This window comes from Corvus kubaryi, unplaced genomic scaffold (assembly GCF_017639235.1).
Source record: "Corvus kubaryi isolate FWS band 111438036 unplaced genomic scaffold, C.kubaryi_AGA036_p1.0 66, whole genome shotgun sequence".
In the NCBI taxonomy this organism is placed as follows: Eukaryota; Metazoa; Chordata; class Aves; order Passeriformes; family Corvidae; genus Corvus; species Corvus kubaryi.
Window position 1 is genome coordinate 30,940,509 of NW_024582054.1, and position 12,142 is coordinate 30,952,650.

General features: G+C 40.8%; 1 protein-coding gene across 3 annotated transcripts in view; it reads right to left on the reverse strand.

Annotated features, from left to right (window-relative positions):
• The window catches only part of MNAT1 (MNAT1 component of CDK activating kinase), a 119,213-nt gene that overhangs the window by 69,922 nt on the left and 37,149 nt on the right, over positions 1-12,142 (reverse strand). For all 3 annotated transcript variants that reach the window (XR_006019340.1, XM_042047666.1, XM_042047665.1), the window contains exons 3-4: positions 12,001-12,074; positions 3,475-3,578 (exon numbers count right to left, since the gene is read on the reverse strand). Coding sequence is in view for 2 of the 3 variants with exons in the window: in XM_042047666.1 (XP_041903600.1) it covers positions 3,475-3,578; positions 12,001-12,074 (178 nt within the window). In the remaining variant the exon portion in view is untranslated. The remainder of the gene's footprint in view (positions 1-3,474; positions 3,579-12,000; positions 12,075-12,142) is intronic.

Consider the following 12,142-nt stretch of genomic DNA (forward strand, 5'->3'; position numbering starts at 1 on the left):
GAAAGATTATTAGTACAAAATGACAAGTTTTTGTTACAGATCTATTTCTTGGCAAGTCTTTTTTTAACCTGTAAACTACTAAGTAATCTGTATCTGAAAATCACAGTGAAAGAATAAAAAAACAGAAGAGGGCTCAGAGACAGGGGAAACTAAGAGGATTAAACAATTTAATAAAGAAGAGGGATCGAAAGAATGTCAGTTGGGTTGCAAGAAGGTATAAGGAGAAACATACAGGAAACATCTTCCAAATCTTCCCCATCAAAAATACTAGAGCAAAGGGAGATGCAGCAAAAATGGCGAGATAATTAAAATTTTATAAACTTAAATGGATGATTTATTGATGAAAGCAGTTTCAGCAAAACATCATAGGGGAAGACACTGACCTCTTCTCTGTGGTACCCAGTGACAGGACCCAAGGCCTGACATTGTGTCAGGGGAGGTTTAGGCTGGATATCAGGAAAAGGTTTCTTCATCCAGAGGGTGGTTGGCACTGGAACAGGCTCCCCAGGGCAGTGATCACAGCCCCAAGCCTGACAGGGCTCAAGGAGTTTTTGGACAAAAACTGCTCTCAGGCACAGGGTGTGACTCCTGGGAATGGTGCAGTGCAGGGCCAGGACCTGGACTCAATAATCCTTGTGGGTCCCTTCCAACTCTGTTTATTCTGTGATCACTGAGGCCAAGAGCACAGTAAAGTTTGTTCTAATCATAAAACTGTATCACAAAGCCCAGCTACCTGATATAAGCCAGAATATGTAAAAAATATCCTTCTACCAGACAGATCAAGCCAGTGGGTTCCAGTGAGGCTCAGCTACCCCCTGGATGCAAGAGCTGGATCACCTCACAGATCTCACCACCTGCCACCGAGCCAACAGAAGCTGCTTCCATTTTGTAACTGGTGAAAAGCTGGTCACCAACCAGCAACCACCTGGAACTGGGCTCTCTTTGCATTTAATGAAAGGAAAAAAATAAGCAAGAAAATCCCCAAACTGCTAACTGAGATTATGTCTGAGAATTAAGGGATTTAGTTAGTTCGGTCAACAGAACTGAAGAGCTCAGGGTTTTTGAGACATTCCAAGGCTCTTCCACATTTATCTCTAAAGACTGCCTGGAATTTGCACTGAAACAGAAGAAAACTTGTAGGGAAGTGCTGACAGACCTAGTCTGAAGAAACAGCCCAGAAAACTTATAGTCAGAAATAAGTAAACTGATAAACAAACCTAAACCAGAGCAGACTACAGGAAAATGGAAGAATAATCATGTGTCAGATCAAATTCTTTAGAGGAAGACCAAACAGAACAGTAAAACAGAAAAGATGAGTTCAACAGGCAGCAAAAGTTGTGTCCAGACTAAAGATAATCTAAACACAGTCCTAATATGTGAAGGAAAAGATGATGACAGTGAAGCCTGGAGTAAACTCAAGCCTACAAGTGAAGAAGTAAGAAGAAAGTAAAATAATGTTTCATCACATTCAGGAAAGGATAATCAAGAAAACATGCACATTCCCATCACAGAATTCAGACAAAACTATTTCAAGACTGCACAAAGCAGCAAGTGAAATCAAACATCTAGTGATAAAGTAGGAGGGAACAAGTTACCCTGTGACTGGAGAACTGCAAATACTTAAGGGAGAATCACTGGAAAAGTTGTAGTCCACTCAGGGTGCAAAGTTTTATAAATAAGAAGTGTATATAAATATCTATATATAAAAAACACTTTATAATTACAAGAACACCAAGATCTTCATGCTTTTTTTCTGAACTAAAAGAGAAGAACAGTCTGAGGTAGAATGTATTTCCAGCAGAGATGGGAAAACAGAGTTCCTTTATGAGAGGCATTAAGATCTCTGCATTCAATTCTGGCCCCTTCTGCTTGCCAAACATGAATTCAAACTGGAGCAGGCAAAGGGTAACAAAAACAACAAGAGGGACAGAAGATATCTGTATCCCTCAGAAGCAACCGATTACAGAGGACAGAAAAATTTAAGTCAAGAATGTAGGGACAACGACTGGCCATAAGAAGTTTAGGCAAGAAAGTAGGAGACCTTTCTACCATGGATGGAGTAAAGACATTCCAAAACTTGCTAAGAAGAGCTAGAGAGGAAAAGCACTCTTTCAGCTTTTAGGAAAGGGGTAAATTTATAGGCAAGATCATGCAGCTTTTGTAATAACCACTGTGTAAAGTCTATTATTATGTTTCAATTGTTGAAAAAGAAATTATGAATGTTTCAAATGTTAAAAAAGAAAAAAAAAAAGAAATTTCTCCAGCTCTCCCGTGAGTGTGGATTCCCGCAGGCTTGACCAGCTTCCAGCAGCCAGCCTCCAGCACAGCAGGACTGCAGAGCACAGCAAACAGAAGTCCTGGGGGCTTGAGTGGGTACAGGGTATTACAGAGCTGCTTGACAGGATCACACAGACCCTGCACAGGCTGTCAGAGTCACTTCCTTGAAGGGAAGGTGGGCTGCAGGCAGAGCACGCTGTTCTCACTGTGACCCCAGAGGCTGCAACTCCATTGTAAAATAAGACATGTAGCCAAAGCTTTGGCAGGTCTCTTCAAGCTCTGAAGCAGAGGATATTGCACAGTGTCAGAGACAGGATAACAGATCAGAGATGGACCCCTAGGGAAATTTCCTTGCCTTTAAAAGGAAGAGGTTCAAACAAACATTTTTCAGATTCCAATCTCCTCCTGTGAAATCCTAGAGCTAAAGAAATCACTCAGAGTTTTGCCACAGACTTCAGGGGAGTGAGGATTTCACCCCTACTGATTTGAAAGCAAGTCCTTAGTGCAACTGCATTAAAACACAAAACCTGGTCATGTCACACTCTGGGCAGACATTTTCCTTCAAGAACTGATAACAATGTGTATTTTTATGCTGAAAAAATATTTACCAGATTAAACTTTTCCTACAGGAATAGATGCATGCAAGTTTATTTTTAAAGAACAAAATGATATGTGAGACATAATTTAATGAATGAATCTTCAAAGAGCCCTGTGTTTTGCACACAGATCATATATACAATATCCCTGATGTTACTGTTATCAGCTCTTGAACAAAAGTTTTAATGTTTGTTTCAACATCTTTCATTTTGAATTTTGCATAAAGCAGGCCTGTGCTTTGTCTCAATTTTACAACTCTCTCCTGGGAGCTTCATAATGTCTGAGTCTGGATTCCTTTTTTCCTTCAGATGAGAAAGGAACGATTGTCCTGGTGTAGGAACGAACTTCATCTCTCCTGGATATTGTCCAACGACACTGCCAGCACGCATGCCATGGTGATGTATTAGACACAGGCTCTACTGCCTGCCCCTCTCTTCAAGCCCTTCCCAAAACAAAGCATAACTACATTTCAACTATCAACCTCAATATTTAAATACAAAGAAATCTGCACAGTGCTTTCAGCTTTGAATTGTTTTAAGAAAGTACTCCACAAATCTTTAACAAACGAATAAAAATTGTAGGGGAGAGAAGTTAACTAACCAGTTTTAACTTATTCTTCTGAATGACTTCTTTGTTATCCTTTTGATACAGCTCCATTTTCTTTTTGGTGTTCTCCAAGTCCACATTGTTGGTCAAGTTAAATACTGCATAAATATTATAAAGAGAGAAAGCAAAAGTATTAGGCCAGCATGCATGCCCATGACAAAGAAACACTATTCTTATGCTCTCTATCCCTTCTAGCCAGATATAAACATTGCAGTAACAGAACTTATTTAAACAAGCCCTATAAAGACAGAGACAATCTGCTAAGTCACTGCACTTCAACGAAAGCCAGCAGAGTTTCTGTAGGTTTACACATCTGTAGGAGATTAAAATTTGAATCTTGCATCCCATTTTGTGACACTGGTAATGATACACATGAATAATCACCATACTATCCATAAAACATTGACCTTTTCAAGTAGCAGTTATAGCTAAGAACACAGTGATTCCTGTAAAATTAAATTAGACCAAACACATGCATATTAAGACAAGGTTAGAAATTATTAAGTCATTCCATTTCACAGGGAATATCTAATGCACAAAGGCTACAGTGACTGTTTGAATTCTCAGGTACACAAAAAAAATTCACATTGCTTGATAACTTAAAAGGCACCAATGTACAATTACCTTTATTATGAGGAATCTGCAGATGCTTGCAGATTAACAGGTCATCTGACATTCTTTTGATGTCTCTCAATGGTAACAGGCTATATCTCATGTAATTATGAGCAAGCAGGGTCGGCCAGCAAGCTCCACAGTTTAGCACAACATTCCCAATTATCTACACATGGCACAGACGATATCTCAAGAAATTGAACAGTTTCTATAATCAACAGCTTGAAAGATGTAGATGGTTTGGATGATTAGTAATTTGATGCAATGCCTGAGCCCTTCACCTCTAGGTCAGTGGTTCACTTGGGGGTCAAGTGAATTCCAGCTGAACGCTGTTATCACTGGGAAGTCACTTGGCGATCCCTGTCCAGAGTGGATGCTGGGCTCATGCCCGTGGCCTTAAAGCTACTGAACAGTGCCAGCACACAGCACTCAAAGCCTCCAAGAGCTCTGTCATGTGGCTACAAGAGCAGCGGAGAAGTTTGTGCTGCCATTGATAAACCCTTCACAAGAAACAACCGCGCAGTGACTGTGCTACATCAGACCCTGTGGAAGGGAAGGAAGTTCTTGTGAAAACCAGCATGGGACTTGGGAGGCTTTGGTTCGGTTCCCTCTTCCCAGGCTTTTAGGCAACCAGGGCCAAACTAACCCTGGGCACAGGCACCACTGCCAAGTCATTTGTACCAGTGAGGCTGCTAGGGAGGAACAGAAGGAAGCAGCATGAAGTCTGTTGTTACTCATCAGGATAACACACATCTCAGTTTGGGGAAGATCCTATCTCTTCTTTCATCCTCTCCACAGGTAACACAGGTGAGATGAGCATTTAGGAGGGTTCTAGGCAAACCAAACCAAGAGTAGCCCAGACTGGCAAACCAGATGAGAGCAGAGAAGGAAACATCAAGAGATCAAAGCCAGGAGCAAATGGAGATAAGAAGAAACGGGAAGGTCCAAAATGGTAGAGTAGTGGGATGCAGCTCAGTTCTACAAGCCCAGCTCACCACCGCCAAGAGAGGCACTCCTGCTCTTATGCTCCTCTCCCCAGGCACAGGCCTCACCCTTTCCCCTGCTCTGACTCCAGAACTCCCCTGGATGCTTTGCAGTGCCAACAGAAATCCCCCAGTAACCTGAACTGGCTCAACACAGGGGTCGGGCAAGTACCAGAGAGGGTACCAGGGAAGTAATTAAAGAGTACAGATGGGAATAGGAATATTCTCTTTCCAGGAGTATCAAACCACCACCTCATTTTACTGTTATTAAAAATTTCCAATTTCTTCAAATTGCAACCAAAAAGGGCTCAGCAAGATACAGCTGAAGAACTTCCTAACCTTAAGTTAAAAACACCCAAATTGCTGTATTTATTTTTCCCCTTTTTTAAATAATAAGCAATATCAAGAGGACTGACATTTCAATTCAGCCTGGCTCCTGAATCAGCTGAACTCTTCCAGCCCCACCCCAGCATCCTCAGTTCAGAGAGAAGATCTAAGATGGAGGCTGAGTTTGTGCTTTAAGAATTTCAGAATCAACACCTGAGTCGAATTTTGGAACTTTGCTACTGTTCCTGGGCAGATTGCTGGGTCTCTGTACTGGAGGTCTCCCACTGGCAAGAACCACAAGGGGAATAAAGGTTCCTTCCCCTTATACATCACCTGCTGTATCTCCATACTACAGCTACAGCCAGCACTTCTCCCTGTGGTCTTGATCTCATCCCAGATGGAACCTCTGGGCACTGCCATAACCCAAACAAGCCATTCAAAGTTCAGCTCCTTGGTTTTTGGAAGCAAGCTACCTATTCCAAATGTTTTGGGGCTTTTTTCCTCTCCAAAAGGCGTAACATTTTCCTATTTCATATTGTGACTTTCTGGTCATAGCAACCTCTCCTTAATAAAGCACATTATTTTACCCTAATGTTTAGTAATTTAATGGAGATCTGACCTCCACATTTCCAGCCTACAGTTGCCCACTTACAAGAAGTTTTAATATTTGAGTATTAGGGGAGAGAAGTAGAGTCATGTGAAAATGCTGGCATATAACCAGACCAGGGCTCTGCAACGACAGCAGCTGCATGGGAATGTCAGCACTTCCTACAACTTAAATCCACACAGCAGCTCTCTAAACTCTTCAATGACGACACAAGAAAGAAATAGCATATGAGCCATGCTGTGCTAGCAGGATGCCCAGATGCCACCTTCAGGTGCATGAGGAGATGCCAAATTGCCTTTAAGCTCCTGAACATCGTGAATATTTCTCTAAAAATAAATCCAGGAATAAGCTGGTGATCTCTGTTTTGCAACTATTGCTGCTGGAAACCTTCAGGGTTTGGGTTTTTAACGTCTTTCTCAGTTATCTTTAATAGGTTCAACTAGTCATAATTTGGCCTATAAAATAAGAAGCTTAAGATTTAAAACTCATGCTGGGGAAAAGCAGGCATGTTTTAAACACATGCAGATGCCTACCTTTATTAAGAACTACTTACAAAAGTGTATTTTGGTACTTCATAGGAAGTAACATTTCTATCTAAAAAAATCTATTTCTGCATCAATGTTTGAGAAATTTTTAGCAGCCACCTGCATAGTCACCCTAACAGCCCACTGCTCTGCTCATGGCAAGGTGGAAGTGTTTATCCCCCCTTGTTTTCCTGCTGTGGCTGGAACCAAACCACAGCTACAACCCCCTCAGCAGTCAGATCTGCTCACACCACGCTGACCCTGCTCTGTCCATCTTATTCTGCTTTGTCACTCAAGGTTATTGTAGGACATCAGCAATCAGAGACTCAAACTTCCAGCACCCTCAAAGGCCAGAGCAAATTTGTCCCAAAGAAGACTTATACATAGTCATTGATGAGGAACACTGTTCTGGTCCTAAGCATCTCCTCCTCAACACTGAGTTATCCACATTTCAAGAGTGGAAACACTTAAGAGCTACATTTTGTTGTAAGAGTGGAAACAGTGTCAAAAAAGTGTATTAAAAAAAAGTAAAACGGTGGAGAGCGTAACAGTGTAATCTGGATCGCTTACAGCAACAGTGTCAACAGCTGCCCTTTAGTGCATGAAAACTGCATCTCCCCTCCCACAATAAACACCTACCAGCAAAACAAGTTGCTCTTTGACACTGCATGGTTACCAGCCAGCCAAAACATCTTTCAACATATTTTCTAATAAATTTTTCATGAGCTTCAAACATCTTTTCATCAATATTTATAGAATACAAATTCTTGCCATTGTATCCTCACAATTACAGCTGACAAGTCTGTTTTGCAAGGGGCACTAGGGCACAAAAAATAATTAAGATATTATTTCCCTCTCTTGTCCCTTGTCCCGTCCACAAGTTACTTGGCATTTAAAACCCAACAACTATAAAACCAAAGAACACAGTTGCTAATACTCAACACACTAACTTTTACATAGCTAGGACTATGCAGCACTTTTTTTATTTGGCCTGCTTTGAGTTTTGCCAGAAATTTATTTTAAATATAATTCTTAACTTAAAAAAAAAAAAAAAATTCTAGAACTAGAAGAACTAGAAAGAGTTAAAAATCCCAACTCATATGCTACACCTACCCTGAAAAAATATTGGTGTAGATCTGAATATGAGTGGCAAAGCAGATGGCTGATTTGAAAAGGTTTCAAAGAGAAGACAGACTTATTTTTGTCAATGTTGAAATATAGCATAAGCCGATATAAGAGGCCTGAAGCCCTTCAGGGAAAAGAAACAGAAGCTGTTTTGTATGCAACAATTATTTATCTACTTATCCATCTCACATTGGTTGGTTTATAAAATGACTTGCCTTGAGACATCTGTTAAGTATAACAGGAAGACTATTGTGTTTTTGTGAAACATTTCATTCTATTTAGGTGAAACTTCCAACTTCTGAAATTCAGCCTCTACAGGGAGACTTTCTCTGCTTTTCAAAACAACACTGATTATACAATTCTATAACAAATGGAAAAATATTTTCCCAGTTATAAAAAAGGAAATGAGACAAAAATATTAATTAAATGGCACAAGAATTTGTCCAGAGACATAACAGTATGAATGAATATCACTGCGCTACAGGACTCAGTCCCTCCAAATCTCCCTGTTTTAGACTAAGACTAAAAACTATTAGCATTAGTTCATTATAAACAATATTGCTCCCATCCTACTATAACAACCCCTTAATTATCATCTTTCTAAAACCCCAGATTGGGAATGGCAGAGTGCTACAGAGGGAGACAACCTCATCCTCAGTCTGCCTGGGATGTCCCAGGCTACTGTGGCACCTTCTCTTGGTGCTTTTAATGCCTGATCCCTGTACTTTTAAAAGGGGCAGGAAAGGGATGAGGGGGAGAAAAGATGGAAGAGAATTTAACAGGCCCCTTCCAACCAACATTTCTGGGATTGTAACAAAATAATTATCAGAAACAAAAGAAAACCCACAGTTAAGCCAGAAAAGTCTAGTTAGGTATTAATAATTGTTTCTGTTTATCCTCAATGGTCTTTTATTGAATCAATAATTTTTCCAGAAAAATTGCATGGTAATGAATGATTGAAATCACTCAGCCCAAATCAGTCTAAGACAGACCATTTTGGCTGGAAGTGTGAAATCTCTGTTCACATGAGATGACTAAAACAGATCTCTAATAAAGCTGCCCAATTTCCAGTTCAGTTATTGCCTTTGTCAGGACCAGCAACACCATCCTCGAGAACACACACACAGAGGGGAAAAAAACCAAACCACAAAACAATAAACAGCACAACCCACAAGTGATCACAGATAGCAAAACCCTTTCTATCCAAGGATCACTTGTGAGATAAGTGTTCTGAGCAAGACAAGTCACGAGGCAGCCCGTATTGCACAAATTCTTGGAGGAGTAGGGAGATACAGGAACACACAAATAACAGCAGCCTCCTTCGGAGCTGAATGCAGTGAATGTTTTTAAAAGCAGCAATTACCGCTAACAATTGTGTTGCGGTAATGCCTGGGGGCCTCACTCAGGTACCAGGAGAAGGTGCCAGGCACAGGCTGGGAGGCGGGTCCTGCTCCGGAGAGCTTTCACACACAGGGCTTACAAAAACGGCTACAGAGATACTCTGGGGAAGAAGAAATACTTGGGGGAAATAGAAAACTTTGTAGAAAGAGCAAGAGAATTCACATTGTGCCCAAAGAGTGCAACTTGTATCAACACTCAAAGGTTTAACCATGTCCCTCTCATCATATGGGCACAGACCTGACCCACTCAGATACACGCTGTCCACACCTTTCCCAAAGGCAGGTTTTAACTCTCACTTTATTTTTATTCCTTGTGCTAATGACAACAAACTGTGTTTACAATGTTCTCAAATTGTCCAACCGATTTTTCTTCTGGGGAAAACTTGCTTTAAAATGTGGTTTTTATTTAAAGCCTTGTTTAACACATTTTAGCCCAAAGCATTATTCACTGGCTACACTCTAAACCACTTCAAAAACGTGGTTTTTATAACAGAAATCTTTAAAGGTGACTATCCTAATGTTTGTTTGACCTTCCCACACACACGCGCTGCTGCTGCACCACCCAACTCTTCTGTTTCAACAGAAAAGGTCTGTAGGTATTAAACAGCTGATACGAAGGGGGAAAATGTGTTTCAAGTGAGGTCAGCAATTCTCTGTCTCATTCCATTGCAAGTTTTGGAGCTGACCTACCTGAAGTATTTAGAAGACCTATCAGAACCAGGGTCACATGAAATACACCTATACAGCATGTTTACATTTTGTCTCTGCTAAGCACCTACTTTATTTAAGCCCCCGCAACAACTCCAGAAACAAAACCTTCCAGCAAAGAGGAAAAAAAGTTAAAGCTGCATTTTGACCATCTCACAGAAAAACTGAAAGTTTGGGGCAGGGGGAGAGAGGGGAAATCCAGTTCCCTGTCCCCCTACCTTCCCAATGTGACAGCTTGAACAACCACCACCAGCTACTGCCAACCTGCTGAATGTTGGCTTCACAAGGCAAAACTGCCATGCAAATCCTTTCTTCTCCATCTTGTAGCCCAGTTTTTCACATGAGCAAGCAAGCAGGGAATTCAGAGACACACAAAAATGAAATTACTACTCTCAGAAGTAAAATATGAGATTATCATAGAGCCAAAGACACTTCTAACACATTGTTCAGTCACACCATTCACAATATGCACTGGAAAAAGTCACACCAAACAACTGCCAGGTGGCGAATTCTTCTCAGGAGCACAGCAGGGATGGGCTTGGAGAGAAATGTCCAATGGGCTTTGTCACCAGGGAGAGAGAACAGAGCTTGAACTCTTGCCTAAAGTGGTGTTGTTGAATATAACCTGTCCTCTAGGATCTGTCTGGAGCTGGTAGATCATAAATGAACCCACTGACAGGGAAAATTAAGAGCCTTCTGACTGCACCCCTTCTTTCCTCTCATCACCCTGGTAGCTACATGAAGGAACCGGGATGCAGTTGGACTTCCAATTCTTTTAGTATTTTAGGTGTCCCTCTCAGATAACTAACTCCAATTCCTAAAAACTCTATCAAGCTTCTTCATTATGTATTTGCAGGGCCAAAACAACTATTGGCCAATTCACTCTTTTTTATAAGGTTACCAAGACCAGCCAGGTTTCTGCTGCTTCTAAACCAAGTTCCCAGTACAGGCTTTGGAACCATTTGCAATGTAACCACCTAATCCCAAGAGCTGTAGAATCACAACATCCTGCAAAAATTCATGAAGTTCAGACAATTTCAGGCAAAATTTCAACTCCCTTGTTACAGATGTTGAAAAGCCCTGCAACAGCAGTTAAGTAGGAAACTGTATTTAATGCCACATAAATAAATGCAGTTTTGCTTTCCATATGCACACAGATTCTTCCAGGATCCTCTGGCCATTCTTTCTATTCACTCCCTCCTTCCCCCATACCATTCCAAAAAACATACAAACAAAGCTACACCCACATCATCTCCTCCAAATATTTGGATCCATGTGAGTGGAGTGGTGTTTCCCAGCCACACAATTTGGCTTCCCAGCCTCAGCCTTCTGATGCCAACAAAAACATGCTACATTGCTCACGGCAGTAAGTGTACTGGATACATTTCTACAAAACACCACAGTGCAAAAAGGAGCAAGGGCTCCTTTGAGAATTGAAGGAAAAGTGGCATCTCCATGGTTTCCTCCAAATCACATTCACTGCCCCTCCTGCCTGCTCTAAGTCACCTCTTCTTCCTCCAGGTCAAAAAAAAAGAAAAGCCTCAGAAGCTCACAAAAACCAAGAAGAAACCATTTAGGAGTTACTCCTTTGAACACATCCTTGTTTTTCTAAGCAAAACCCATCACTCCACCATAAATCACAAGTCACCCTAAGAAGAAAATCAGCTCTGTTGATAACATTGTCCCTTCCCCACAGGGCAAAGTTCTGCTTCAGCTAATCCAAAGAGAAAGAAATCAACGTCTGTTCCTAAACCTTCTCCTTCTGCACAGCAACATAAAATGCTACCACAGTGGTATGTAAGGTCATCAGCTTCAAAGCAGCTTCAACTACTGTACTTGCAGAAGCAAAAAATGATGAAAGACACCATATGGCTTCTGTCATGGTAGATAAAGCTAATGGAGGCATATAATGAAAATTTCAATTTCTCCTTTCTTTGTTTAATTTTTGCCAGTGCAGCTTTGACAGTCCACTGCAAGCCTTTCTTTTCCAGCTATAAAGCACTGCTTCCTCTTTGGATTGTGGTTTTTTTCCTGGCAGATAAAATGTTTTACTTAACAATGTCCTACAGTTCAGCAAATATGATTAAAATCCAGAAAAAAAGTAATTAGATAAAACTCTGATACTATGATAAATCATACTGAACTTACACATCCTCACAGGCAGCTGAGTCAGAAGATAAAAGCCTATGGTCTCATAAGCACAGCACATCAAAAATGCAAGCATTAAGACTTACCAATTTCTTCTATTTCTTCCAAGAAATCATTATATTCATCTAGAGTGGGAAAGTCTTCCTCTCTTTTATTGTATCTTTGAGAGAAGAGAAAGAAGTATTTATACAACATAGAAAGATGCCATTTCCATTCAACAAGGCTTTG